Source organism: Rattus norvegicus, chromosome 17, assembly GCF_036323735.1.
Source record: "Rattus norvegicus strain BN/NHsdMcwi chromosome 17, GRCr8, whole genome shotgun sequence".
Lineage (NCBI taxonomy): Eukaryota > Metazoa > Chordata > Mammalia > Rodentia > Muridae > Rattus > Rattus norvegicus.
In genome coordinates this window covers 30,778,918-30,804,655 of record NC_086035.1, presented here as the reverse complement: position 1 = coordinate 30,804,655, position 25,738 = coordinate 30,778,918, and the positions used below count along the sequence as shown (strand labels likewise).

General features: G+C 44.0%; 1 protein-coding gene across 6 annotated transcripts in view; it reads right to left on the bottom strand.

Annotated features, from left to right (window-relative positions):
• Slc22a23 (solute carrier family 22, member 23) overlaps positions 1 to 25,738 on the bottom strand; it is a 165,695-nt gene that overhangs the window by 110,484 nt on the left and 29,473 nt on the right. For 4 of the 6 annotated variants that reach the window (XR_010058929.1, NM_022624.1, XM_006253845.5 and 1 more), the window contains exons 2-3: positions 15,290 to 15,393; positions 8,862 to 9,016 (exon numbers count right to left, since the gene is read on the bottom strand). Coding sequence is in view for 5 of the 6 variants with exons in the window: in NM_022624.1 (NP_072146.1) it covers positions 8,862 to 9,016; positions 15,290 to 15,393 (259 nt within the window). In the remaining variant the exon portion in view is untranslated. The remainder of the gene's footprint in view (positions 1 to 8,861; positions 9,017 to 15,289; positions 15,394 to 25,738) is intronic. The other 2 variants (XM_039096053.2, XM_063276725.1) reach the window with 1 other exon arrangement.

Here is a 25,738-nt window from a genome sequence, read left to right as displayed (position 1 = left end):
GAAATGGATGACTGGCATACTTACGACACCAAGAATCAATAATTTAGGGAGTGAAGTAGGGCATGAGCTCTTGGAGGTGAGAAAACGGACTCATTCAAGACTAGAGAGCAGTGGGATTGGGTTATGGTCCAAATGCTGGCTAGATCCAGTTCTTTATGAGCTGTTTACATGGAGTCATACGTGTGTATGTGTGTGTGTGTGTGTGTGTGTGTGTGTGTGTACGTGTGTGCATACTTGGGTACATGTAGGAGAAAAGCAAGTGGTGAGCATAGCGATTTGTCATACGTTGCCTTTCAAGTATGGACAACATCAAGCAAGAATACAACTGCACCTGGGCTATGGGTCTAGATGTCTATGAAGCACGTAGGAATGCGCTTCAGGGACTTGAAGGGAAAAATCACTATTGACATGCCTTATAATCCAGTTTTTTCTACCCAATAATAACAAACTACTGCTAATATCAAAAATTATTCTTCTGTACAAAGATAAGGATGAGTCACATTAAGTATAAATTATGATGCTTAAGAATGGTTGAAACAGTAAAACATTTGATGTATATATGTTTTACAACAGTTGAAAATCATTATAAGTTACTTAGCAAGACATATGACACAAGAACAAGATAATATTCTGAGGCTGACATGAATTAAACCCTATGTTTGAAGTATCTCATACTATTCACTAAGTTGAATTAAAGTTGCCTTTGCCACAATTACCTCTGACATGCTTATTGCTTCATCCAAAGGACACTGTTCCATGAATTGCATCATTTGAAAACATGCTGCCCCTTCCTTGGCTCCCTGTGTACCAGCTTATCTGAGTCACCAGTGGCCAGTGAGGGCATTCTTTTCTGTCTTGCTCAACTGATTCTTTACCTGCACCCATCACTCTCCCACACCCTGATCTCTAGGTGATCTCAGCTTTGCTCACAGATTTCAGCTGCTACTTTATGCTGAGGCCCCACATTCCTTGCTGCTGGGACTTGGAATTGGAAGTCATTTCTAAAGCTAAGCTGGGAGATGCTCGCGGGGGAATCACCTTCCTAAAACAGAAATCATCATCTTTCCTTCCCACACCCCACAGAAGAAAGGACGGTCAGTAGCTTCAAACTCAGTAGGACATGGGATCAAAAGTTGTCTCTTATACTTTGAGGGAAACACACACATTCACGTATGCATATACATGTACACGTATGCATATACATATTCGCATCTATCCAGGTGCAAGCAGTTATGTGTTCATCTTTCTGTGTTCTCCTCATACTTCAGTTTTTTTTTATTGGTCTATGGATCCCACTTTGCCCTGGCCTTTATTTATCTCCTCTTCCTTACACAGATACTGCAGCAGGCTCTCAGTTTCTAGCTCAGCCGGCAAGGTTGGCCTGATTACAACTGCTTACAGCCCGAGTGATTCCTCTAAATCAAACATTTAAAGGGTTTCCTCTCTTGCTTGGGCTCCTTCATTGACTTGCTACTATCCTAAGTTCATGGGAGACTTCTCAGGTTTTGTTAGTCATGTTCTAGCCTCCAGACAGGTTCTAATGACCTTCAGTACCCAAAATGCACTAGGCTCCAGCCAAACTCTAATGATCCACAGTACCCAGAAGGCACTGGGCTCCCCTGGTCTTTGAGAACCAGATAATGAACACAAAAGCCAAAGTTCAGTAGTTTCTTTCTGATGCAAATGCTCTTAGTCCAATCAGAGTACATTCCTGATCTTCCCTTCTTGAACTCTGAGTGTCTTGGGAGACAGGAAGGTGTGTGCCTCTGAAACCTCAGAGCCTGATGGCGCCTAGGGTTTAATATATACCCAAGTTGACAAGCTACTATTTCCCTGGCCTTCAAACGTTTCACACAGAAGGAATAAAGGAAGAAGTAGGTCTTACATGAGCTGCCAAAAAAGAATCATTTGAAACAGAACAAATCTGGCATGGCACAGTGATTTGAATAAGAGTCACTGACAGCACAGTTCTATGGCGCTATATAATTTAAGGTGGATTCCTGTCTTCTCAGGCAAGACTATGGCTTTCATTTCATTAACAGCAAACCTTGGCAAACCAGGTATGGTCTCACTTCCCCCACATATGTTTGAAGGTTTTCAAGAAGCCGGGACTCTTAATTTGTTTTCAAAGTGATTGATTTATTTCATTATTTTATTTTCATTCGGGGAGTGGGGGAGGCATCCAAGAGTCTGTCGTACATTGCTTTCTTAGTATCCCAAACTCTTTCTAGGAATTCCAGTTTTCAGCTCTGTGTCCTGTCCTGTCCTGTCTTTGCAGATGAGAACAGAGAATCCCGGAGGGTCTAACCGGATCCCAGGACTTTCCTAAACCCGTAAATGTGCAGTGAGGAAGGGAAATGCAGATGGGGCAGGTGAGGCCAGGTTGTTGACAGGAAAGCAAGGGCTTAGACCACAGGAAAGACAAACTGTTAACCATTAACCCCACCCAGTCACTTCTCCTCTTCTAGGCTGGCCTCTGCAGCCACTCCATGTGACCTCCACCTCCGCAGGATGGAATTCCGCCAACGCTAGTGATTGAGTTTAGGATTCTAAGGTTGTGAAATACTCAAACTGGAAGAGCTTCTCCAGGTGTTTGTTCTTCCTAATCCCCCTCCCCCATTTCTTCCAGGAACGGACCTATGCTTTGAACACATTAGAAAATCCATCCCCTAACCGGAGAAGCTGGCAGATTTTAAGTCATCTGCTGTGGTCACAGTCATCTGAGGGACTCAAGCCACAGCTCAGATCTATCGATTTCCAGACCATTCTATGGATTCTTTTGCTGTATAGACTGTTCTGTTTCAAAGTACAGAGGCAGCATTAGAATTCCAGCATGACAAAACTTGGCCCACAAGGAACCATACAATTTAGTAAGGCTTTTTACTCAGTAGAGAATACAGCTAAGCCCTATAATTTCAACATGCCAAAGGCTCAAAGTATTTGCTGGTTTTGTTTTCCTCCTCTGATTTTGAGATGTATCTATCCTTACCAAATTGAAAGGCCCTTGATAACCAAGCACTTTTTTGTCTCCTAGCTTCTGCAAAGATGAGGCATGAGGTTCTCAGGGAGGCCTTGGGCTTGCATTTTTAGTGTGCAGAAGACACAGCACATCTGCACATGACCTATAGGCCTTCAAAAGTAATTTTGTTTGAAGGACTGATGTAGTTTAAGAAGAGTAGTCCTGGATGGCAAAGCTCACTGTCCACTGTGCTCTGTGCTCTGTACTACAGCATCCTGTCCACACAGGGACTTCATTACTAGCGATATCTATTACTATTCACTGCCCCATTGTGACATAAGGAACTCTGATGTTCATAGACAGGTCGGAGGAAAAGATTTAAAGGCAAGTGCTCCAGTTTAATATTTCCATTTTTTTTTTTTGAGATAGGTTCTCATTTTATAGCCCAGGCTAGCCACGAATTCACTCTGCAGTTTAGGTTAGCCTTGAACTTTTGGCAGTCATTCTATCTCAAGCTCCCAAGTACTAGGGTTATAGGCAGTACCCATCACACACTGTCTCCACACCTCTTCTTTCTCCTCTTCCTCCTCCTCCTCTTCCTCTCCTCCTCCTGCTGTGGATTCTCTAATCATGCCAAGTTGAGCCAGAGGAAAATAATTAAAGTGTGTGTGTGTGTGTGTGTGTGTGTGTGTGTGTGTGTGTGTAGTATGTGTTCAGGTACATGTGCCTATACACATGTGCAAAGCACAGGAAAAAGCTGGGGGTCCTTCTTTATCATCCATTACCTCTTCCCTTAGGACATGGTCTCTCACTGAACCTGCGTTGTGCTGCTGGCCAGTAAGTCTCAGACATTCTTCTGTCTCTGTTTTTCTAAGGTGCTGAGGCCCACGCAACCAAGCCCAACTTCTGAAAGATTATAATTTTTTGTATGCATTTGACTGTGTGTGTGTGTGTGTGTGTGTGTGTGTGTGTTTGTGTGTGTGTGTACACCACATCACAGGTATATCCCTAGTGCCTGCAGAGGCCAGAAAGAGATTTTGAGATGTCGAGAGTGGATTTTCATACAGTTGTGAGATGCCACGTGGGCGCTGGAACCCAGACTGGAGTCTCTGCAAGAGCAGTAAGTTCTCTTAAGTTCTGAGCCCCTCCTCCAACCCTTCATATGGATCTTAGGGCTTTGAAAACAGGTCCTCATGCTTACACAAGCTTTCTCATCCGAGGGGGAAAAGTCCAGTTAAAGTAAGACGGTTTGTCAATGCCTATGGTAAACTCTGACTCATGTCCTTGGTGGAAGATGCCCTGTCAGTAGAGCTGGCCCACACAGAATCAGGTTTACAGCCCAGAAGAATGTGCTGCAGAAAGACCCAGGTATTAGAGATGGATGGGGATGGGGGTGGGGAGAGACCCAGCGAGCACGTATTCTCATGGAACTTGCCAACCAGATGTGAGGCAAATGTTTGCCCTCTAGATGCAGTCAACTACTTGTTCAACAGGCGACCTCCATTCTCTTCATTCCCTAGCTCAACAAGCTCCATTCTCTTCATTCCACAGCTCTGCTGCTGCTCACTGCCTACAGCCATTTGGTACAGTCATTCAAGTAAAAAGCAAGAAACGGTGTAGACGCGATACCTAGCAATCCTGTTGACTGAAGTAAGTCCCTATGTTTTCAGCAACACAGACAAATACAGAGAATACATCAATACAGGGCTTCAGAAGAATATATATGTATAAAGGTAGACGGTATAGCAAGAATACACATATCATCCTGCCCCTATGGATTAGGAACTATTTAATGTTTCTTTGAGAGTTTAAACTCATTAGTGTCGTGTCGGGGGAAAAACCACACCCTTCCACCTAGAGCAAACCTTAGATTTTTTTTCCTACTCTATTTTGCAATTAAGTCAAGACTTGGATTCTAATTTTGCGATGTCATCAGTAACTCAGGCACTTTACAATTTCTGATCATTCTTTGTGTGTGTAAAATTCATCCAGTCATTTGGGCTGCTTAGGATTAAAGAGGGTTATTAAAATGAGAACTGCCTTGAGAGGATTTTTCAAGAAAGTTATTCATTGTTAGTTTTTAAAAAAAACTTACATAGTTACATTTACATGTTTATCTCCAGGGAAGCTCTCTGCTAGCAAAAGGAAATATCCATTGTTTCAAACCAGAAAAGCAGAATTACAGGAAGAGAAAACTGTAATAGTTAAGAGGGTGGAGATTTAATGACCAGAGAAACTAAGAAGAGGCATCTGTGATAATATGATCTAGTGGTACATCCTGAAACATAGATACAGGTGACATTATACAGACTGGGCAGACAAGTTATATATAGAACAGCAAGGAAAGGATCGAAAGGTGTGGAGGGAGGAGGAAAGGGGAGAAATAAAAGACTTTTTAAAAACACAAAAAATAAATAAATTGAGTAAAGTGTTTTTAAAAATGGACCAGAGGTGTAGCTTGATAGTAGCACTTTTTGCTAGAAGATGAGAGGTCCTGGATCCTGTCCCTAGCACTGCAAAAACAAGCAAGCAAGCAAACAAACAAGCAAACAAAATCCAAAAACAACAACAAAATCCTACTACATCCAACATCAAATCAACTTAAAAAATAAAACAAGGCAATAATCTTGCCCTTTTTTAAAAAAGCTTTTGCTTTGTTTGTTTGTTTTCTTTTGTTCTTCTTTTGTTTTTTTACAGGCCCCGTTACGCTGTCTAGACTGACTTTAAACCCTGGTCTCAAGCTATCCTCCTACTTCAGCTTCCTGAGGAACTGGGACTGAGTGCCACAGTATGCAGAGGCTTGCTTGGAAGACAGCTACATCTTAAGCAGTGCTGGATCACCTGGCCTGTGACATTATGGTCTTAGCTGGGAACGAGAGCCATGCGGCAATCAGTTGAATCTGCTTATGTAACCATCTCTTTAGTCCTTGATAAGATGGCATGACTTTCAAGAGACGGGAGATATGATCTGCACTTCTTGTCTGTGTCTCTTACAACTAATTCTGTGTGTTCCACCATGTGTGAGTGGGTATGTGTGAATGCAAACACACTCACATGCATAGGTTAAAAAGAGGAAAAGCTGCCCTCTGATATAGCTGGTGTGTTTAAGTGCCTGGGTACTTCACAATGGTTCAGCACAGGGCAGCCACCACTCCTGTGGTCCTGTTCAGACCTGACCTCTTCTTTTGATAGTGCACACTCTGTTGCTGTTCAAAATCATCTCTATTTTATGTCTTATTACACAACCACTTATCCTGTTGACCACTTGAAGAAAACAAAAGTATAAAGGGTAGAAATTTAACCATAGTGTACCTTTGAACAAAATCCAAAGCAGAAAAAAAAAAAACCAGAAACCTTAGGCAGCCTTGCTAATAAAGCAGAAAATACCCACAAGTCAGCAGCATTTCTGTTGTTTGTTTTCTGTTTTTCAAGACAGGGTTTCTCTGTGTAGCCCTGGTTGTCCTGGAGCTCACTCTGTAGACCAGGCTGGCCTCAAGATCCACTCAGAGATCTGCCTGCCTCTGCCTCCCAAGTGCTGGGATTAAAGACTTGACCACCACTGCCTGGGCAGCAGTATTTCTTGCAACAAGCAGCCCACTCTCCAGGCCAGGAACATAAGAAATCAAAATGGCAAAATATATTATTTTGCCAGTTCCATTAACAAGCACCTCAAGATTAAGAATAAAGACCGGGTCTGTGTTAACAAAGGCCAGGCCTTCCCAGCAGAGGCTTAAGGCGACATAAGAAGCTTCTAGATGATGAAGGAGAAAATTTGGGGACCATTAAAGATGTCACTTGCAAAGAATTAATGTCCAGAAGTATTCTATTTGTCTTTGGGGCTAGGAACTCCTTTATCCCATAGCCCAACTTATCAATAACCAACTTATTAATAGCAAAATTAACAGGATTTACCTAAGTGCTTGCTTTAGAAAGCTGGCAAGCATGCTAAAGGGAAATTCACACCTCCCAGCTCTGTTGACTGAGAGCATCCTATTATGTCCCATAGTCACCAGCTCTGTATTGGTAGATGGCTCTCAAGATGGCCCAGGGATTTGGAGAACTGGGCCACCCCAGTCCCTCTACCCATTTCCATCCCAACTCATCTACCAATTATGATTTTGGTTCCTGGTTTTCTATTTTCCACTGTCAGGGTTGGCTTGTTAATCATCTCTTAACAAAGCCCTCCTCATGGTCACTGCTTAAGTGGGGTCTCGGGCATTGTTCACATCCTTTTGCTTCACTTTAGTTTTGCTATCTGAGATAATCTAAGAGGTCACTGTGAGACACATGCATGTTTTCATTGCAAGTGCACGTGTCACGACGTTTGGATGTTATTCTCAATTTTGAAAAACATGACCCTTTAAAAAAAAGAGAGATTGATTTAATTACTTGTTTGTATGTATGTGAACATCTCTGTGTACACAGGAAGCCATGGAGACCATCAGAGGGTGTTAGATGCCCTGGAGCTATAGTGGCAAGTGCTTGTTGGCTTCCCAACATGGGTGCTGGAATCTACACTTCTGTCCTCTGAGGGAACAGGAAAAGCTATTAACCACTGGGCCATCTCTCCAGCCACAGACACCATTGTTGTTAACAGCTTGTTCTACTTCAGAAAACAAAATTGGCAGGCTGTTTATACAAATACATACAATAAGAGAATTACCAAAGTCAGAGAATTGTACAAAGAAGGCATTAAACTAAGGACATTAAGATGAGAGGACAAGCTTAAAGCTTGTGTTGTCAATCTACCACAGGAGTGGCTTCCATTAGTGCTGGGCAGGTCCTGGACTCCTGGCCCAAAATGGTGTATGATCTGCTTCAGTGATTCAGCGAATAAACTTGTATGCTAACAAGCTATCGCTGGTCATTTACATGTGTATGTGGATGGTCACTTCCACATTACAACAGAGACCCCAGGACCCCCAGTGCCTAAATTTTTACTGTCTGGCTCTTTTCAGAACAATGTGCAAATAGGGAGACTACCTAGGAGTTAGAAACAAATCCATTTACACTGGGACAGAAATTTAGGTTATCTAAAGAAACCTTTAACATGCAAATTGAAGAGAACTGGACCGATTCAGATTTTATTACTTGAGAAATCATTACCTAATCTAGACCTAACTCCTCCCTGCTATCAAAGATCAGGTATGCCCGAACATTATCTGCCCAGTAAGCCAACAGGTCTTTCCACAGGCAGTGGTGGGGGTGGGTTGGGGAGCACAAAACCAGCAAGTAAAACAGCTACTGACTCTCCTTCTGTGTGGGTATGTGGTTGTCTTCCAGAGAATGGAAAACTAGTAAAAGCAACCATATTTGACAGCGGAGATCATACAGGAAACAAATATGGCAGATCCACTGAATGCTTTCTCCATGCTGTTTCCAAAGAATGAATGTTAGCAGGCCTTGCCACCTAATGCTTTAGGACTTAGGCTGACGGTTAGAGCACTATGGTCATGCCCAAAAGAAGGTTTAAAAAAAAATGTACATTTTGTATGGTCTTAAAGTAGAAGAAAACATCTCAAGAAGTCTAGGGTATGCCTAGTACAGTTCAAACAGATAATTCTTCAGGGTGCTCTGCTGGATCCAGGGCTGGGGAGCCCAATGGTATATTAGGAAGTGCACAGAATGCCAATACAGAAACTTCCAGAGAAATCAGCAGCCCCCATACCAGCCTGAGAAGGTCCCCGAATCTCCAAACCATTATGCAAATTTCCATTCTCCTTGATGCCGGGCACTGAGCCCAAGCTGGAAGTGTCCTGGTAACCACAAAGGTGTCAAGGGTGTGCATTTCCCAAGTGTTACCACCCCAAAACCTAGCACACACAGTTCCTGCCCGGAACCTCTCAGGCGGCAACACCTGGGCTGATTTTCATAGGGACTCATCATGGCAGTTCCTACTTACGTAATGCATACAGGGTGAGGATGATTCCAGCCAGGCAAAATCCTTCAAAGAACCTGAGTGTGCTGAACATTGTCACATTCACCGACAGTGCCACAGTCAGTCCAAAGATGAGGATGAAGATGACAGAAAACAACAGCACAGGCCGCCGGCCAACCCTGCATGTGAAGAGGGGAGAAACCAGGCGTCAATGTTAAATAGGAGGGCAATGGTAAGAGCTGAAACCCAGCCTCCAGTGAGTATTCTGTGTATGTTGAAGGAGTATGGGCTAAGTGTCTTCACACCACTTATATCCCTGTCACTAGATCATGGCTTGCTCCCTTGGGATAGAGGTCTCTTGTGAGACATTAAGCCCACATCCTCATCTGGAACTAAGAACAGAGCTCAAACAGCTACTAGGAGGGCGAATTATGTTGTGGCCTTGATTGCTGTCGTTGAGTCCATCTCTGTGTATAAACAGGGATACGTCAGGGGAGGAGAATAAAATCAATAACAACTCCCCAAACACAAACCTTGACACACCCAACATAAAATGTCTCGAGAAAGTGCCAACCTTTGGAACTGGCCCAAAAGTAAACAGACATGAAGGGACAGCATATTGTTTCCTTAGGGAGGAATCTTGTTTCGCCAGCGGCCTATAGGTCTAAGGTTGGGGTCAGCTGCAATTTGCTTCACCTACATAGCAACATGTAATTCTACAGGGGCCACAGGGATCTCGCACTAAGCCTGGACACTTTGAACTCTAAATAAACGCTCTGGTGTCTCACCGTAGACCCTGTAGGAAAGGGTAGTGATATACTGAGTCTACAAACCACACACAGAGCTGACTGGTGTCTAATCAGTGGCCACTAAGGAACAATGTACTTGTGGGCAGTCAGAGGACAGATGGGGTAGTCCATGGAAATTGAAAAGTCACGAGCTCCCTAGTCCCCATATAACCGTCCACTTTCTCTACTTATTACAACTATGGCAAGCTGCAGCAAACAAATTAATATTTAAGACAACTGGCTTGGGCTAAAGGATAGTTCACAGAGAGACTGGCAGAAGAGGGGAGCAAGGAATGCTGGCCAGGTGCCTGAAACATTACATAGGTTAGCTAAATGGGACACTTATGACAAGGCATTGATATACAAGTAAACCAGGGAGGGCATGGGGCAAAGAGGTAGCTGATAGAATAGTTGCTGCCCAGGGCTGGGTGAGAAGAGAGAATGTTTAAGAGAACATTTCCCAGTCCCCACAAGGATGATGGAAATGATTTAAACTCAGGGTGGGCAAAGGACCTAACTCTATAAACACATTCAAAATCATTGACTGGTGCTCATTAAAGAGCAGGTCGTGTGTGTGTGTGTGTGTGTGTGTGTGTGTGTGTGTGTGTGTGTGTGTGTGTTCGCGCACGCGTGTATGTAAATGATCTCCCACTTAAAGCTCATTTTTAAGATAAACTAATACAAGGCCTTGCTCTGTCTTGTCTATAATTTTAATTTATGTAACATGTAATATAAAATATAACACATGTAAAATATATAAATATATAACAGTAATATATATAATAGTTTTAAAAATGAAATGTAAATATATAAAATTTGACAGTTAAACTATGATATAAATACAAAGTAAAGTATTTTAAGAAAACATGGGGCAGGCACAACAGGCCAGCCTGAAACCCCAAGCTAAAGGACTCAGCTTTCATCCTCCTCCTGTGCTTCTTACTGCTGTTTGATACGGTCTTTCCATGCAGCCCAGTTTGTCTAACCTAGAACTTTCTGAGTAGCCCAGGTTGGCCTCAAACTGGCAATCCTCCTACCTATAATCTCCCGGAGCCTTCCTGATCTCTGGTGTATGCTCCCAGCCCATGTCTTCCTGACGTTCAAACACACTTTTTCCTGTTCTGATTTGGTCTTAGAAAAGATGCTCGATTTTTTTTGGTTTTAAATTTTGCTAAAGGAACAAATAAACCAAAACATTCTAAGCACACCTCTCCCTGATCCCGTAAACCAGTAAATCATTACACCTGTCAATCAATGGGGGCTGTTGGGCACACGTGATCCCTGCAGTCAGAACACCTTGGTTCTGCACCCAGGCTCATATCATATCATTTCTGAGCTATGTGGTCTTGGGGAAGCCATGCTTTCCCACCAGGCTCACTTGTGTCTATGGGATTTATGACAAGTGTGGGAATGTGCCAGCCACTCAGTGACCGTTCACTACAAGTGAATTACAAGCCTCATGTGAGCCAGTTTCCAGGAGTGGGATCAGAGGTGGGTGACAGCCTAAGTCTTTATCTTTGAGGATCTTCAAAGATGTCCCTATCTGAATTGAATTCTCGGAATCTATCTTTTTTTTTTTTCCCTGTTCATCATTCTGTGCAAGAGGGACTCTGAAAATGGAATCACCTCAAATGAACTGATTTTCCAAGAAGGGCAGCATGAAAGAACTTGATTTTACTGGTTCTGAAGATGGAGGAACCCAGAAAACAGGTGGCTGCTAGGAGCTAGAAAAGACAAAGAAATAGCTGTCCCCTCTTCCCCTCCCCAACCTCCACCCCCACCTCTGGGAAGGAGTTCTGCCCTGGTGGTATCTGTTTTATTCCAGTGACACCCATGTCTGGATTGTGAACTGTAAAATGATTAATTTGTGTGGAAGCCACCAAGCATGTAATAGTTAGTGACAGCAGTCACAGGGAACTGATACTGGGTCTCCAAACAGAAATCTCATCCCAATAAAGTGACTGGAGAAGTTTAAATTCAGGGATTGTTTATAAAACATGATGAAGCAAGCTGGCAGAGAACCTGCAGGACAATATCCACTTTGAAGTTTCTATCCGCAGGGATGGGGGAGGGGACAGGTAATCACACATGTGTGGGAGAGAGAGGCATTGTGTAGAGGGGACCTGGCAGGTACCTCTTGCAGTGTAGCAGAGACCAATGCCTGAAATGTCCCCTCCCCCCAGCTATACTTTCATCCAGTCTATTGCTGTCATAAACACAGGCAATCCCTCAACAGAGCCCTATCCCATGAGTCTCACATATAGCTGAACTAATATGATCTCTAAAATAGTTTATTATTTTAAAAGTTGTTCTATTATTTTAAGTATTTATATGTGCTTGTATGTGACAGTGTGTGGTGTATGTGATTGGTAGAGGTTAGAGGAGGATGTTGGATATCCTGCTCTGTGGTTCTCTACCATACCCCCTTGGAACAAGGTCTCTCTCTCTCACTGCCTTAGTCAGGGTTTCTATTGCTGTGACGAAACACCATGACCTAAGAAACTTGGCCAGGAAGGGTTTTCCCAGCTTATGCTTCCACATCATAATTCATCATGGAAGGAAGTCAGGATAGGAGCTCAAGCAAGGCAGGGACCTGGATAGAGAAGGTGATGCAGAGGCTGTGGAGGTGTGCTGCTTACTGGCTTGCTCCTCATGGCTTGTTCTGCCTGCTTTCTTATAGAACCCAGGGCCACGAGCCTAGGGATGGCAATGCTCACAAGGGGCTGGGCCCTCCCCTGTCAATCACTTACTAAGAAAATACCCTACACGCCTGCTTACAGCCTAATCTTATAGAGACATTTTCTCAGTTGAGGCTCCCCCCTTCTCTGAGGACTCTAGCTTGTATCAAGTTGACATAAATCTGATTAGTATACTCACTTAACCTGGGAACAGGCCAGCAGCCAGCAAGCCTCCCATATCCTCCTGCCTCTGTCTCAATAGCTCTGGGATTAGGCACCTGTGGCCACGCCTAGCCTTTCACATAGGTGCTGGGGATTCAAACTCAGCTCCTCTTGCCTAGGCAGCAAGTGCTCTTACCCACTGAGTCATCTCAACCGCCCCAAAACCCTTCCAGAAAAACCTAAATGTCTGTACATGGTAGCTGCCATTTTAGAGAGCTCCTGCTGTGAGACCCAGAGTTCCCTTAAACAGGGTGACTTCCTTAAAGGTAAGGCTTAAGCAGAGAGTAAAATACGTCCCCCTAAAATGTAGGAAAGGTGTGAGAAACACAAAATTTGTCTGAAATGGAAGGAAGGCCACACAGACTCTCCCAGAGCGATGTTCAGCATTCACGATGACTCCCTGGGGCACCCCTGCCTGTTCGCTCAACCCCCAGAAAGGCACTGCCAGAGAACTGGGTTTGTGCCATCAGACTCTGGTCACACTGAGCAAGACCCAAACTCTCTAGTCTTTTGCCCCCCGCTTCAGGCCTGTAGTGTGATCAGAGAGGCTGCTGGGTATAAATGTGCAAGAAAGAACCGGATGCAGCTTACACCTTGATGGATCAATTCTTTGATAAAACTCTGCATTTCCTATTGTAGTAATCACTTGCACCATCAAGTCTGCGTTTCTCAGAAAGGAGGGCCAAGGGTCATACGGTATCTGATTTCTGTCAGTGATGTCCACTAGGAAGCAGTGCTTGCCAGCTTAGTATAGTTTGTGTTGAAAAGCTAGCAACCCAAGCATCTGGTTAAATAAAACTTTACCTTCCCCATCCTCATCCCCAACCTCAAAAACTAGCCAGCTCCTGGCACAGCCCTGCAGAGATCACTGCCAGTTTCATTGCTGAGCACAAGGAATGTGTCCATAGGAAGCCCTGGAAATGGTGACTTAGCAGATTCTGGGCTCACAGGAAATCACACTGTATGCTCACACAAATAGACACTAGTTTGAGGAAGAAAATTTCCACCCCTTAAAGTAGTCTGAGAACTCTCTGCAACCATTCCCTCTTTCTAGCTTTCTCAGCTAACCAGGATATAGAAGGCACCAGGAACACACACACACACACACACACACACACACACACACACACACACACACACACAGAGGCACAAACACATGCACAGACATAGCCACATACACAGATACACACACACACATACACACAGACACACACACTCACACACACATATACGTACAGACACAAACACAAACACACACAGAGACAGACACACACACAGATATATACACACACAAACACACACACACAAACACACACAGACACACACAGAGATACACACACATATACATACAGACACAGACACACACACACAAACACACACATATACACACACAGACACAAACACACATACACAGACATAGACACACAGATACAAACACACACACATACACACAGACACACACACAAATACGTACAGACACAAACACAGACACACACAGACACAGACACACACACAGATACATACACACACACACATTCTTATAAAAAGAGTGCAATAGAAAACAGCCACCCCACATCTTTGTCCTTAAGCAGTGCAGTCCCTGACATTATCCAGTTGTCTTCCCTCTTGGAACCAGCAACATAGTGTCCTTGTGACCATACAATGCTTTAAATAAAAGTGCTGTGGTATGCTGTCAGAGAAGCAGTTCTGGGCCATGTGGTCTGTTCCTGACTGCAGCTTATAGCTGAGTGGACTTGGAAATCGACTTAGGTTTCTGGGCTCTAGTTTTTCAGCAATGAACAATGATTGTAACAGTACCTGTGTATGGGTGGACCGTGAGGACCGGTGGTCACCTTAATGCATGGGAGTACCTGATACTTCCTGGTACACAGTGATCAGTAAGCAATGGGCTCCTTTTAAAAAATTATCTGCTTATTCTTATGTATGAGAGTTCTGCCTGCACACATGTCCTCTGGATAAGCAGCAACTGCTCTTAACTACTGAGCCATGTCTCCAGCCCCTATGCAGTGGCTTCCCATGATGCTGTGGCCTTTATCACTAACCCGGCTCCTCCTGGTCCCCTTTATCATTTCCTCCTGAACCACACACTTTGCTCTGGAAACTGCTGATTGCTACCCTTCCCTTGTCCATAATGCCTACCCACTACCCAAATGCCATTAGTTCCTCTCTCATTGGCATCCCACAGGCAGCTCCTGGCTGAGCCGAGGACTGTCTTCTTTAAGATGTTAATCCAGGTTGACATTATCTCCATTCATAAGGTGAAGGGTCTCCAACTCCTTCACCATTTTTTTCCAGGTTTTGGAGATAGGGTTCCATTATGTGGCTCAGGCTGGCCTCACTGATTTCAAGCAATCCTCTGCCTCGGTCCCCGGTAGCAGAGAGTACAGGTACAGCCATTTCATGGCTCTCCATTTTAAAATGTATTTCGTGCACCCACCCACTTGGTGCCCCGCTGTTCATCTCCATGCTCAAGCTCCTCCCAGCTAAGCAGAAATTACTGGAATTAAATGGGGCTGCAGGATAGTCTTGAATGCATTAAAATACTCCTTTCTCACTGGTCTGTCATGTGCACTGGTCAATTCCTTTTTGACTGCGTTCTTCAAGTGGCAGCTTCTATCCTGGCATCAATGGCAAGCAGAGCAAAGGCACAGTGACCCGGTGCTAACCCTGACCACTCCTCCTTAGCTAGCAAAGGTGTGCTGTGCCTTCCAAAGGTCCATGTGTCAGGTGTGTCGGTACTCACCAGTCAGCAATGCATCCAGTTATTAGGTAGCCAAAGATTAATCCAACCAGTAAGGAGAACTTAGCGACATGGACTTTCCAGGCATTATCACACACAAGATCCCACTAGAGAGGGGCAAACAGAAGATAAATCAGAGAGACGCATACACAGAACTAGTTGCACTCAATCGCAAGGACAATATAAAACCTGAAAGGGTCTTGGCACTGTCACTAGGGCCATATCACGTGTGCCGCAAAGAACATCATTGTGGGCCTGCTGAAAATCCAAAGGGAACTCTTAATCTGCCCACAAAATGAAATGTGGTTCTTTAATCTAAACAGATTATCTATGTCTGTAAGAAGCGATGCATGAGATCTGGGGATGAGTGTGCACCTTCTGTCCCAACCACCACAGGAAACTGAGGGAGAGGAGAATGGCTAAAGAGACGGGTGACATCCTGGTGACCAGAAACCCTTCGCATTTCACAGAGTTGCTGGAATCCAGGTGATGGGACGGCTCAGGCAAATTTCTTATGAGGTGCTATAATAACACAAAGAAACGAAAGGCAAGACTTGCATTTCCGCTCCATTATACTCTCTAAACTCTAGTCTGGGGTGGGGGGAGTTAATAGTAAATGCTGGATTAAGAGCTTTATATAGTCTCTTTTTTCCCCCTTGTAAATTGCGTTTACACAAATTACACAACTAACTACACTGCTGGAGTCTCAGATTTAGTCTATTTTGTGCAGTTAAGTTTCACTACTTAAAAGGAAGAATGAAAATGATCCTCAGGGCTAGGGAGATGGCTCAGTCCAAAAAGAACCTGTCATATACATGTTGAACACTTGAGTTTGAATCTCCAAAATTGACAAAAGAACTGGGTATAATAATGTTCTCCTGTGAGCTCCTACAGCGAGATGGGAGATGGAGACAATGGAGTCCCTGGAAGTCTGTGAACCAGCTAGACTGGCATACATAGCGGTGAGCAACAAAGAGGCTCTGTCTCAAACCAAAGAGGTGAGGGCTGGCTCCTGAGGCTGTCCCCTGACCTTCACATGTGTTACAGCATGTATGCTTACTCACTCACAGACACACACTCATACATACACATCATTCACATGCACACACAAAGGAAGAGAGAGAAAAAGAGGGAGGGATGAAGGAAATGAGGGAGGGAAGATGGGGGAGAGAGATCTTTAATTATTATTTTATTTTATTATATTTTAATTATTATCTTTCCTGTTTGCCAAAGTGGAAAAGGTCTGAGGCATGCGCGTGCATACAGACACACAGACACACACACAAACACACACACACAGACACACACACACACACACACACACACACGCACAGAGTTTACCTTTAGGTCAGAGGGGCAATCAAACGGGAGTGGGGGTGACTGGCAGCCTGTACCACCTGTTCTGGCTGTTTTGTGTTGCCATCCATTCTCAGTGGCAGAGAAGCCCTTCTTCCTGATGCTACAGCTTGGAGCTTTTGACCCCAGGTTAAAGGGTACGAGGGTGGTGGGTTACTGATCCCAACTGGAGACATGCTCCACCATGGGGACAATTAAGAATGTTAGAACAAAGAGTGTGCTAGCGGCAGCCAACAAGGGTGAGGGGGTCAGGGGTGGAAGGTATGGGGCCGAAACAGGATCTAGATACTGTCTTCTTAGGCATCTCTAGCGTTGAGTGTCTGCCTATAGGGAGACCTAGAATGTAGTGCCTAGACTGGTACCCCCAAGTCTGACCACTTCCAAAATTCTGGAGACCTCAATGGAGGCCAAGGATACAACAGCCACAGGTCACGGCTTTAGGGGAATTTGGAAGATGGTCTATATCAGCAGTTGCCAAGGAAACCCATCCTAGACAGAGAAGGAAGGGGTCATCTGTCACTGCTCTGACTTCTGCCCAGGACTCTTTGGGATATTTGCTCCTCCCATGCTCTGTGGCAGGATCCAGACTTAGAAGGCCTAACTTATTCCTTTACCTACTGAGCTGGCTCCAGGTGGTCTGAATCAAAACTTAGCAAGGAAGGCAAGAGGATCAAGCACAAGTCACACAAAGGCCAAGAAGGATGGTTTGGGGCTTGCTGTCTAGATGTATTCATGTGTCTGGGGAGGAGAGCTATTGACTGCTCAGAATGTCACTTCAGAGCAGGAATTCCTTAAAGGAGGTCTCAAAACCACAGGGGCTCCATTGCCTGGGAATAAGCCAGAAGCGCAGATTTGAGAAGCTCCACTCCCAGTGCTCTGAGTGAAAACTCCTGCAGGAAGGCTGTCCAGGTCAGCCTGAGCCACACAGACTGACTGTCTTGGATTTGAGAACTTCCATAAGATCCTACCCTGCCTTCCCAAGCCACAGTGGAGCCAACCCATAGGCTTCCCCACCCCAGGCTTCAATCACCTCCCAAGAATAGGGAGAAGCTAACATTCCACAGAGATATCACTGCTGACTACACCTTTGTCCACTTGTAAGTGAAATGTGAAGCTCCAAGACAGCCAAAGTAGGTTTCTTGGAGACAGCCTAGGAAGTCAACATTCACTGATGTTTCTAGAAGAAACATTTGATAATAAATACCTTTCTAAGGCCAGAAGGGCAGACTTGGTCTTAAAACATGTCACAGCTTTGTCATAGGAATGTGGGTGCACTGTTTTCCCAGCTGCATGTAAACATTCTGAGAGAGGCAGCACCTGACTGGTTCAACCCCCAGCTACACGGCACCTGCGTAGACGTCAGCCTGGTATACTCTTGACAAGCACTAAGCTGGACAGACCAGGTTGCTCCCTGGGAGAAGCACACTGGCTGCTGTCTCTTTCATTCACCCTACTTTTAAACTCCTTTCACATCTCTACTAAGTCTCCTCATTGATGAGTTTACTCAAGGTTAAATGATGCAAAAGAGTGCATTACACTTATATTAAATGGCCGGGTGACGGGAGACTTTAATAAAAACATCCAGGGAAGTGAAGAAAATAGCCTGCAATTTGGCCAACTCAGTCACCTGAGCCAATTACTACACCCAGCCCAGGGCAGCCAGACCCAATTTAGTTACCACCTAATAAGTTGTTTGGGAGTCACCTCAAAGTGACCCCTATCAATTAACAATGCCAGAGTGGAAAATTATTAGAACATAGAGGGAGACTGAGCTACTCAGGCTGGCAGTAGGAGAGGAAGCCTGGTTGGCATTAATGAGCTCAGCCTCTATGGGGAATCACCCACCCTAGGGTGGCAGACCAGGGAATCCAGGGCAAGGCGGCTACCAGTGCTCCATGGCTTCCTCAGCTGGATACTTATCTTGAGTTAACAAGCACTGTGCCTAGGAGCACCCAGCAAGTTTAGCAAGATAGGGGTTATTCATGCTGGGATCCACCTACACCAACACCCTCACCATCCTGGAGGCACATTCCACTGAGCTCTTGGGGTGGGGTGGAGATGGGGGAGTTGGGGTGAGGGCGGGGGAAATCTACGAAGTTGGCTCCCGTGTTTAACTTCTACCAGAAAAATGTGCTGGGCACATGAAGTGTGCCCTCACACATTGTTATCTTTTAAAGAATCCACCAAAGAATTTCAGAAGTATGAGGAAGCTTCGCCATCCCCTGGCTCTCAAATTTGTTCTCGTTGCCGTAGATTACGCTGACAATAAGATTATGCTGATTAGTTAGACAGAAAGTTAAACTGAGTCTTTAGGATTTAAATGCTCCATCAAAAAACCATCCAACTGGAGCAATGTTGTAAAAAGTCTAAGACCAGGACTTAATGATCTGGATTATTTCCCCCTCCATCAATCAATCACCAATACCAGCAGAACATCGGAAACCTTTTAAATATGCAACCCGAATGTCTACCCATGTTAACTACAGCTATAGCCATCCTAATTTCTAGGGGTGAGGGAGATGTTCCCTGGACACACAAGATAGCAGGACCCTCCTCCTGGTGGGCATTCCTGTAATGTATGCAGCAGGCTAAAAACACCCTTTCTAGGACCTTACAGAGCTTTCAAACGTGATTTAGGGCGAGCTAACCAGGGGGGCGCACAACAAGTAACTCTCCACGCTATCCAGCTCTCATCTCTGGCCTGACTTGATCTGAAAAAGAACCACTTGGTGGAGTGGTTCAGGGAATTCAGCTTTGCTGGACGACAGACCTGGCGGGAATCTAACCTTGGGGCCTACAGCTCTGATGGTGGCTTTACCAAGAGTGTGAGTTGAGTCAGTAGCTGGGACAGTGACTTCCTAATTTCTAGACTACCAACTGAAATACGGGGCAGGCTGGGTATAAAGTGCTGTGCTGAGAATCTTCCTGGAGCCAGAGCCTGTAGCTGTTCTAAACTTAAGAGGCACCTTTGCCCGGCATTTAACCACTGTCTCCTGCAAGACTTACAGCAGTGCCTCGTATTTGCAAATTGCGCCCCTTCCTTGACTGAATGTCCTTGAAAAAAGAGTTCCCAAGGATGATGTGGGTGAAACCCCCACTCTCCGGCAGCAATACAGCCTGGCATTAACTTTACCTCCAGGAAACCCATTCCCTAGAGAACAATGGGAACAGCCCTCTAATGAAGCAAGTTAACACTCCATCAGCAGGTTTAACAGGGTCATAAAAGCTTCAAGCCACAGCCCATTTCACCAGCCCTCTCTTGCCTTCTTTGCCACCAACCTCATTTCAGAAGCATCCTACAATACCACAGGGAACTCTGGCCTCAGACTTAAGGGCAAGACAAATGATTTCATTCTATTTATTAGTTGCTATGTGTTCTGCTCAAAAAATTAATTAAAAAAACTTAAGAGAGGGAAAATATGGTAGGTTGCTTTTGTACTTATAGATTTTATGGGCAGCCTACAAGAAACAGAAGTTGTATCATTTTTAAGGCAATTATCAAATTTCTCGACTTGTTAGAATGGAGAATTGTCAAAAGGACGCTAATTGCATTTCTAAAAAAGATGGAAAATGGGACATAGGGGAAAACGTTCTCAGTAAAAAGGAATTCCCTAATAAAATGTGTAAGAGGAATCTTTGAAAAGCTGGAAGAAGATAGGTTACTTATCTGATTGTGGAAATCAAATATCTGTGTTAAAAACTAATGGGAGAAAATTACCTAAAGAAATGAGAGGAAGGGGCTAGAGAGATGGCTCAGTGGATACAAACTCTTGCTGATCTTACAGAGGACCTGGGTTCAGTTCCTGGCACCCACATGGCAGCTCATAACCATCTGTAACTTCTGTTTCAGAGGATCTGTTGCCCTCTTCTGACCTCTATAGGCACCCGACATGCATGTGGTACACACATACATACATACATACATCACATACATAATACATACATACAGGTAAACATGAAATAAAAATACATAAATCTTTTTTCAAAAGCTAATGGATGTTTTTAGTTTGTTACTACATTACTAACTTCAATTAGTTTAAATTTCTATACATCAAAAAAATCATAAATAAAATTATAGATATTCACATTTATAAAACTATATTCACAGATCTCACAGTTATTTTTCTATTGTTTTATTTTCTTAGCATATAGACTAACATGATGTATGTGGATACACAGACAATTTACAAAATATGGAATATAAATGAGTTAGAACATACCCAGGAAATATTTGACCTGTTAATGAAAATCTAGTGTGTATATGTATTTTTTTCCTAAAGATGAGAGACAAAGAAGTGCAGATTTATACAAGGCACGGCAGCAGGCACCCCCTCTCTGGAAGAAGTTTGACAACACATAACTCATTACTTTAAGTAGTATCTACCCTTTGGCCCAGCAAACCTCACCTTGGGTAACTTTTTTCCCAAAGAAAATTTCAGCGATGCCCACAGAGATTCTCTAGGCAATGACATCACCAGTTGTAATTTATAAGATACGAGTTCCTGAGGAAAGGTCACAGGGAACCAATGTGGCCAGTAAAAATTCTGCTTTCAAAAACTAATGACTAACAGAAACTTTCATTATGGATTACAGTGTCACCATGCAAAGAAGTGAGGACAAAAGCTGGTGTCCACAGGGGAAAGGAGGCATTCTGAAACGTCAGTCTCCCCAACCCACACACACACACACACACACACACACACACACACACACACACACACACAGAAGATTTAAAAAAAAGTTGTGAGACTACAATAAAAACTGAGTTTTTATTTTCTACCCCATACTATTCTTGCAGTTCCTGAACTTACTACAATTAGCTGTCAGCTATAACATGGTGATAAGGGTAAGAGGGTAAGACAAAACTCATTAAGAAAATAAATAAATAAAAGGGTACGTATTCCTTTCAGCTTTTAGGGGATATAAATTTTCATACAATCTAAAAAACTAGAGGCTAAGGATATAGTTTTGTGGGTAGAGTGCTTGCCTTGCATGCACTAGGCTGTAGGCTCTCTCCCGTCGTGGCAGAAAATTCGGTGTCCTGGGCATGTCTGTCATTTGAGATGCCGTCAGTGGAATCAGAAGCCCAAGGTCATCCTCATCTATGCATGGGGTTTTAGAGCAGCCCAGGATACATGAGACCCTATGCTAGTCAACCAGTAAATGAACAAATGATATGTTTAGAAGAGTTTTTAAAACAGAATTGGATGCAGTGTAACATGCCTGAAGCCTCAGCCACCTAATGACTGAAAGACATACTGTGAACCCAAGCGTTCAAGGCTAGCCTAGGGTAACTCATCACACTGCTGGTTCAAAGCAAGCAAACGTCATACAAAGAAGCTCTGCAGCAGGTCACGGTGGTGTTTGCCTTGAATCCCTACGTGTGGGAGGCACAGCAAATGAATCTCTGTGAGTTCCAGGCCAGCCAGGGCAACCTTGGCTCAAGATGCATGGGTAGGGAGCTGGAAAGACACCTCAGCTGTTAAGAGCTGGCTGCCATTTTAGAGGACCCAGGTTCAACTCCCAGCACCCACATGGCAGTTCCAATAATGTGTAACCTCTAGTTCCAGGGGCTCTGTTATCCTCCTCTGGACTTCACATGCACCACACACATACGAGGTACACAGAGATTCATTTATTCAGGCAAAACGCTCATACATAGAAAATAAATAATTATTTTTTTCTTGTAAAAGAAGCAGCTTGCAACAACTTTCATAGCCTGAAGTCAAGCCATGAAGTTTACTTTTGTGGGTTTCTCTTGTGTTTTTGTTTTGTTTTGGTTTTAAATGAATGAATGTAAGTTGTCCCTAAGATCTCTTAGGGAGGAGTTCCTCATGTAAGCTTGTTATCACCAGACCACTAGGTTTTGCCAACCACTGTATCAACTGCCTGCTCATTGCCCGAGCATAGTCAGTTAAGATAGAAGGAAATCTTTCAGGGCAATGCTACGAAGAAGGCAAAATGGCTTCAAATTCCAATGACTTACATAGAACAAAATACCCAACTAGGTTGCAGGAATCTAGAGAAATATGGGGTCATTGCTTTTCCTCTCCAAACTAGCATTTTGTAGCCTCCCAGGAACCAGTGTGTTATACGATATGGATGTGCTTTATGCTACTTTTAAGCTAGAGACAACAGGAATTGTAAGAGCATACCCTCATATACATACGTGCACACAGTAGAAGCACACATACACATGCAAAGATGAGTCACATATGGACAAAAGAAACAGTCTCCAGAAGCCAGACTGAAGGAGTGTGTGAACTACAATTAGCTTCTCGGAAACAGGCAGCCAAAGCCACTGTTTTTAGTATTTCTATTCTAGCAGTATATGGAGTCTTTTTTTTCTTAAAAGACTTCATCAAAATTCAAGATATACTGCCTAATTTGAAAAACCTCAAACTCTCTGCATTCTCGCCTCTAAGCTCATGCTCCAGTTTCAGGAGGCCTGTTGTCAACAGTAGCCAACACAAGTGCCAATTAGAGTTGGCGTGCTTGTGAGCTTCCTTAAATGACATCATCAACATCCTTGCCAGGTACTCTGGGGAATTTTTTTTTAAAGTTTTGTCTATGGTTTTTGTTAATTGCGATTGCAATTGCTCTTCGTCTTTATTTCCCCCCTTTAACCTACTGCAAACAAAACAAAATGAAACAAACAAAAAAACTAACTAGAGCTTGTTGGAAGAAACTAGAAAAAAATGACTTATAAGCTTGTTTAAGCTAAAGGGAGGATGCACCTAGCCTAGAAACTTTGCACTCCAGTTTGTTTTTGTTTTTGTTTGTTTTGTTTTCTTTGCAGGAAACCCACACCAAAGCCACGGCAGCATGAAAGCTACTTAGGGCTCTTAAACATCCCATGACCATTTTTATAGCTAACAGTGTGATTTTCAATTCATCCAATCCTAGACAACACTTCATCTCCTTTCCTAAACAGCATTCTTGGGGCTGGCTTCCCTGCTTTGACAGCAGCTCTCTGGGGCAGAAGGGCACACTGTGATGCTTCATGGACCGAAGCTGGACTTCCTCCGTTTTCACCAAACTGGATCATTTTTTTGCAGGGCTAGAGATGAGAACTGTGTTCCAGCACGGTTTATGGGGAAACAGAAGCAGCATCGCCTGGCTGTCCTCGCACATCAGCTGATGTGGAACTGTTTCTGGAAAAACTGATACAGGGAGTCACTTAATCCTTTCTCCCTTTTCTTTAAGGAAGCTCCACATGGTAGCTCTAAGCAGAGTTCCATACTGTGGAAGAGTCTTATTCTCTTGAGAGAAACTTCTGTGTCATTTGGGGGAAGTTCAGTCAATATTCGCAAGGCAGCAGAAACTGGTAATAAGCAATGCCTTCTATTAACTGAACTTTTGAGAAATCTTGCCCTGATCTGCAATTGTATATTTCATTAATGATCATCACCTGTGAGAAAGGAAGGGTGTTGAGAGCCAATTGTATAAAGAGATACGAGAATGAGGGGAGGGAAGAACTCAACTCCACAGAGCTTTGAGTGTCAAGACACCCTTCATATTCTCAGCAAAATCAAGAGGTGCACATTAATTTATTCCAAGTAATAAACACTGTCACTTGAGAAACCTCCAACTTTTGTCCCGAATAGCTCCGAGGGCCTCTCCTAGTGTCACACAGTAATGAACAAACTTGGTCTGTTACATCAATGTTTAAGCACACCCACTCACTCATTCAGGAGAAGAGGCAAGTGTGGGAAACTTCAGACTGAGATCAGAAAGCCCTCAGACTGGTCAGCCATTCTGAGGACTTAAGAAGGAGAAGGCTGGCCAAACACAGTTCTGTGAAGTTCTCTCCATAGCCCACACACCACGCCACAAGCCTGAACGCCAGCTCCTGTTAGGACTGAGCCACACTCTGGACCTCCCCAGCCCTCTAAAGCCTCAGGACCCTTCACGGAACTGCTCTCCTGTAAACCACCCCACTCTGTCTGTCCTGACATGCCTGGCTCAGCATCTGTGTGAAAGAATAAGACAGCTCTCCCCACCAGAGGCTGGGGCATGGCTCAGTGGCAGAATGCTTTTCAGTGTGCTAGACTCTGGGTTCCCTTCTCAGCACCATAAAACAAACCCTCCAGTCAAAACCTGTGCTCACCACATTCAGCCACAGTAGGCTAGACCTTCCCAACGGCTTATCCATTTTTTCTGTCAGTGAGTGGATGGCACCTTTGCAAGCAGAAGACTAAGAGAGAGGTGTGGGTTACAAATGCAGAAATAAATACATTCTACATTCACATCAGAGCAATCATCTCAGCTAAAGGTCTCCCTCCTAGGCTAGATCAAGACCCCTTCTCTGTGTTCCTAGAACATTCTGCGTTCATGGTAAGTACCCAGATGATGGAATTATACTGTAACTGCCTGTCCTTTTACAGGGGAAGACTGTAACTGCTAGTCCTTTTACTAGCTCGGGAGCTGGAAAGCTATAGCCTATGGGCACACTACACTTCTGCACCTGTCTTTGTGAATAGTTTTGTTAGCAGACACACCAGCCTTTACCTATATGTTAACAATGCCTGTGTATACATTGCAGTAGCGGGTTCCTGCAGCATCCCTTTATGCCTGAAAATAAAAAAACAGTTGACTATCTGATCTTTATAGCATCACCGTCAAAACTCAAGTTTGGATGTCTTTGTGACTGTTTCTGAAACTTTTAACCCAGAATGTGGATGGCACCACCCCATGTGTTGTGGGGGGTCGCAGACTGAAAACAAAACAAAACAAAACAAACAGACAAAAACCCCAAACAACCAAAATGGAGACCATGAGCTTAGCATCATACGCATCTCTCTTTCTATTTCCTAACTGTGGGTGCTGTCGTGACCAGTCACTTCATGCTCCCGCCGTAACAGACCACAACCTCCAAGTAAGCATCAATAAACCCTTCCTCCCTGGCATTGCTTCTTGTCAGTATTTTGTCCCCGAAGTAGAAAAGTAACCAATGAAAACGTGTCTTTTTCCTTTTTGTGGCTGGGTTTCCACATGTGGCCCACTCAGGCCTCTAACTCCAGCTTGTCACAGTCTTCTGCATTCCAGGTGTGAGGCACCATTTTGTCTTATTCCTCTATGCTTACTAATTAGGCT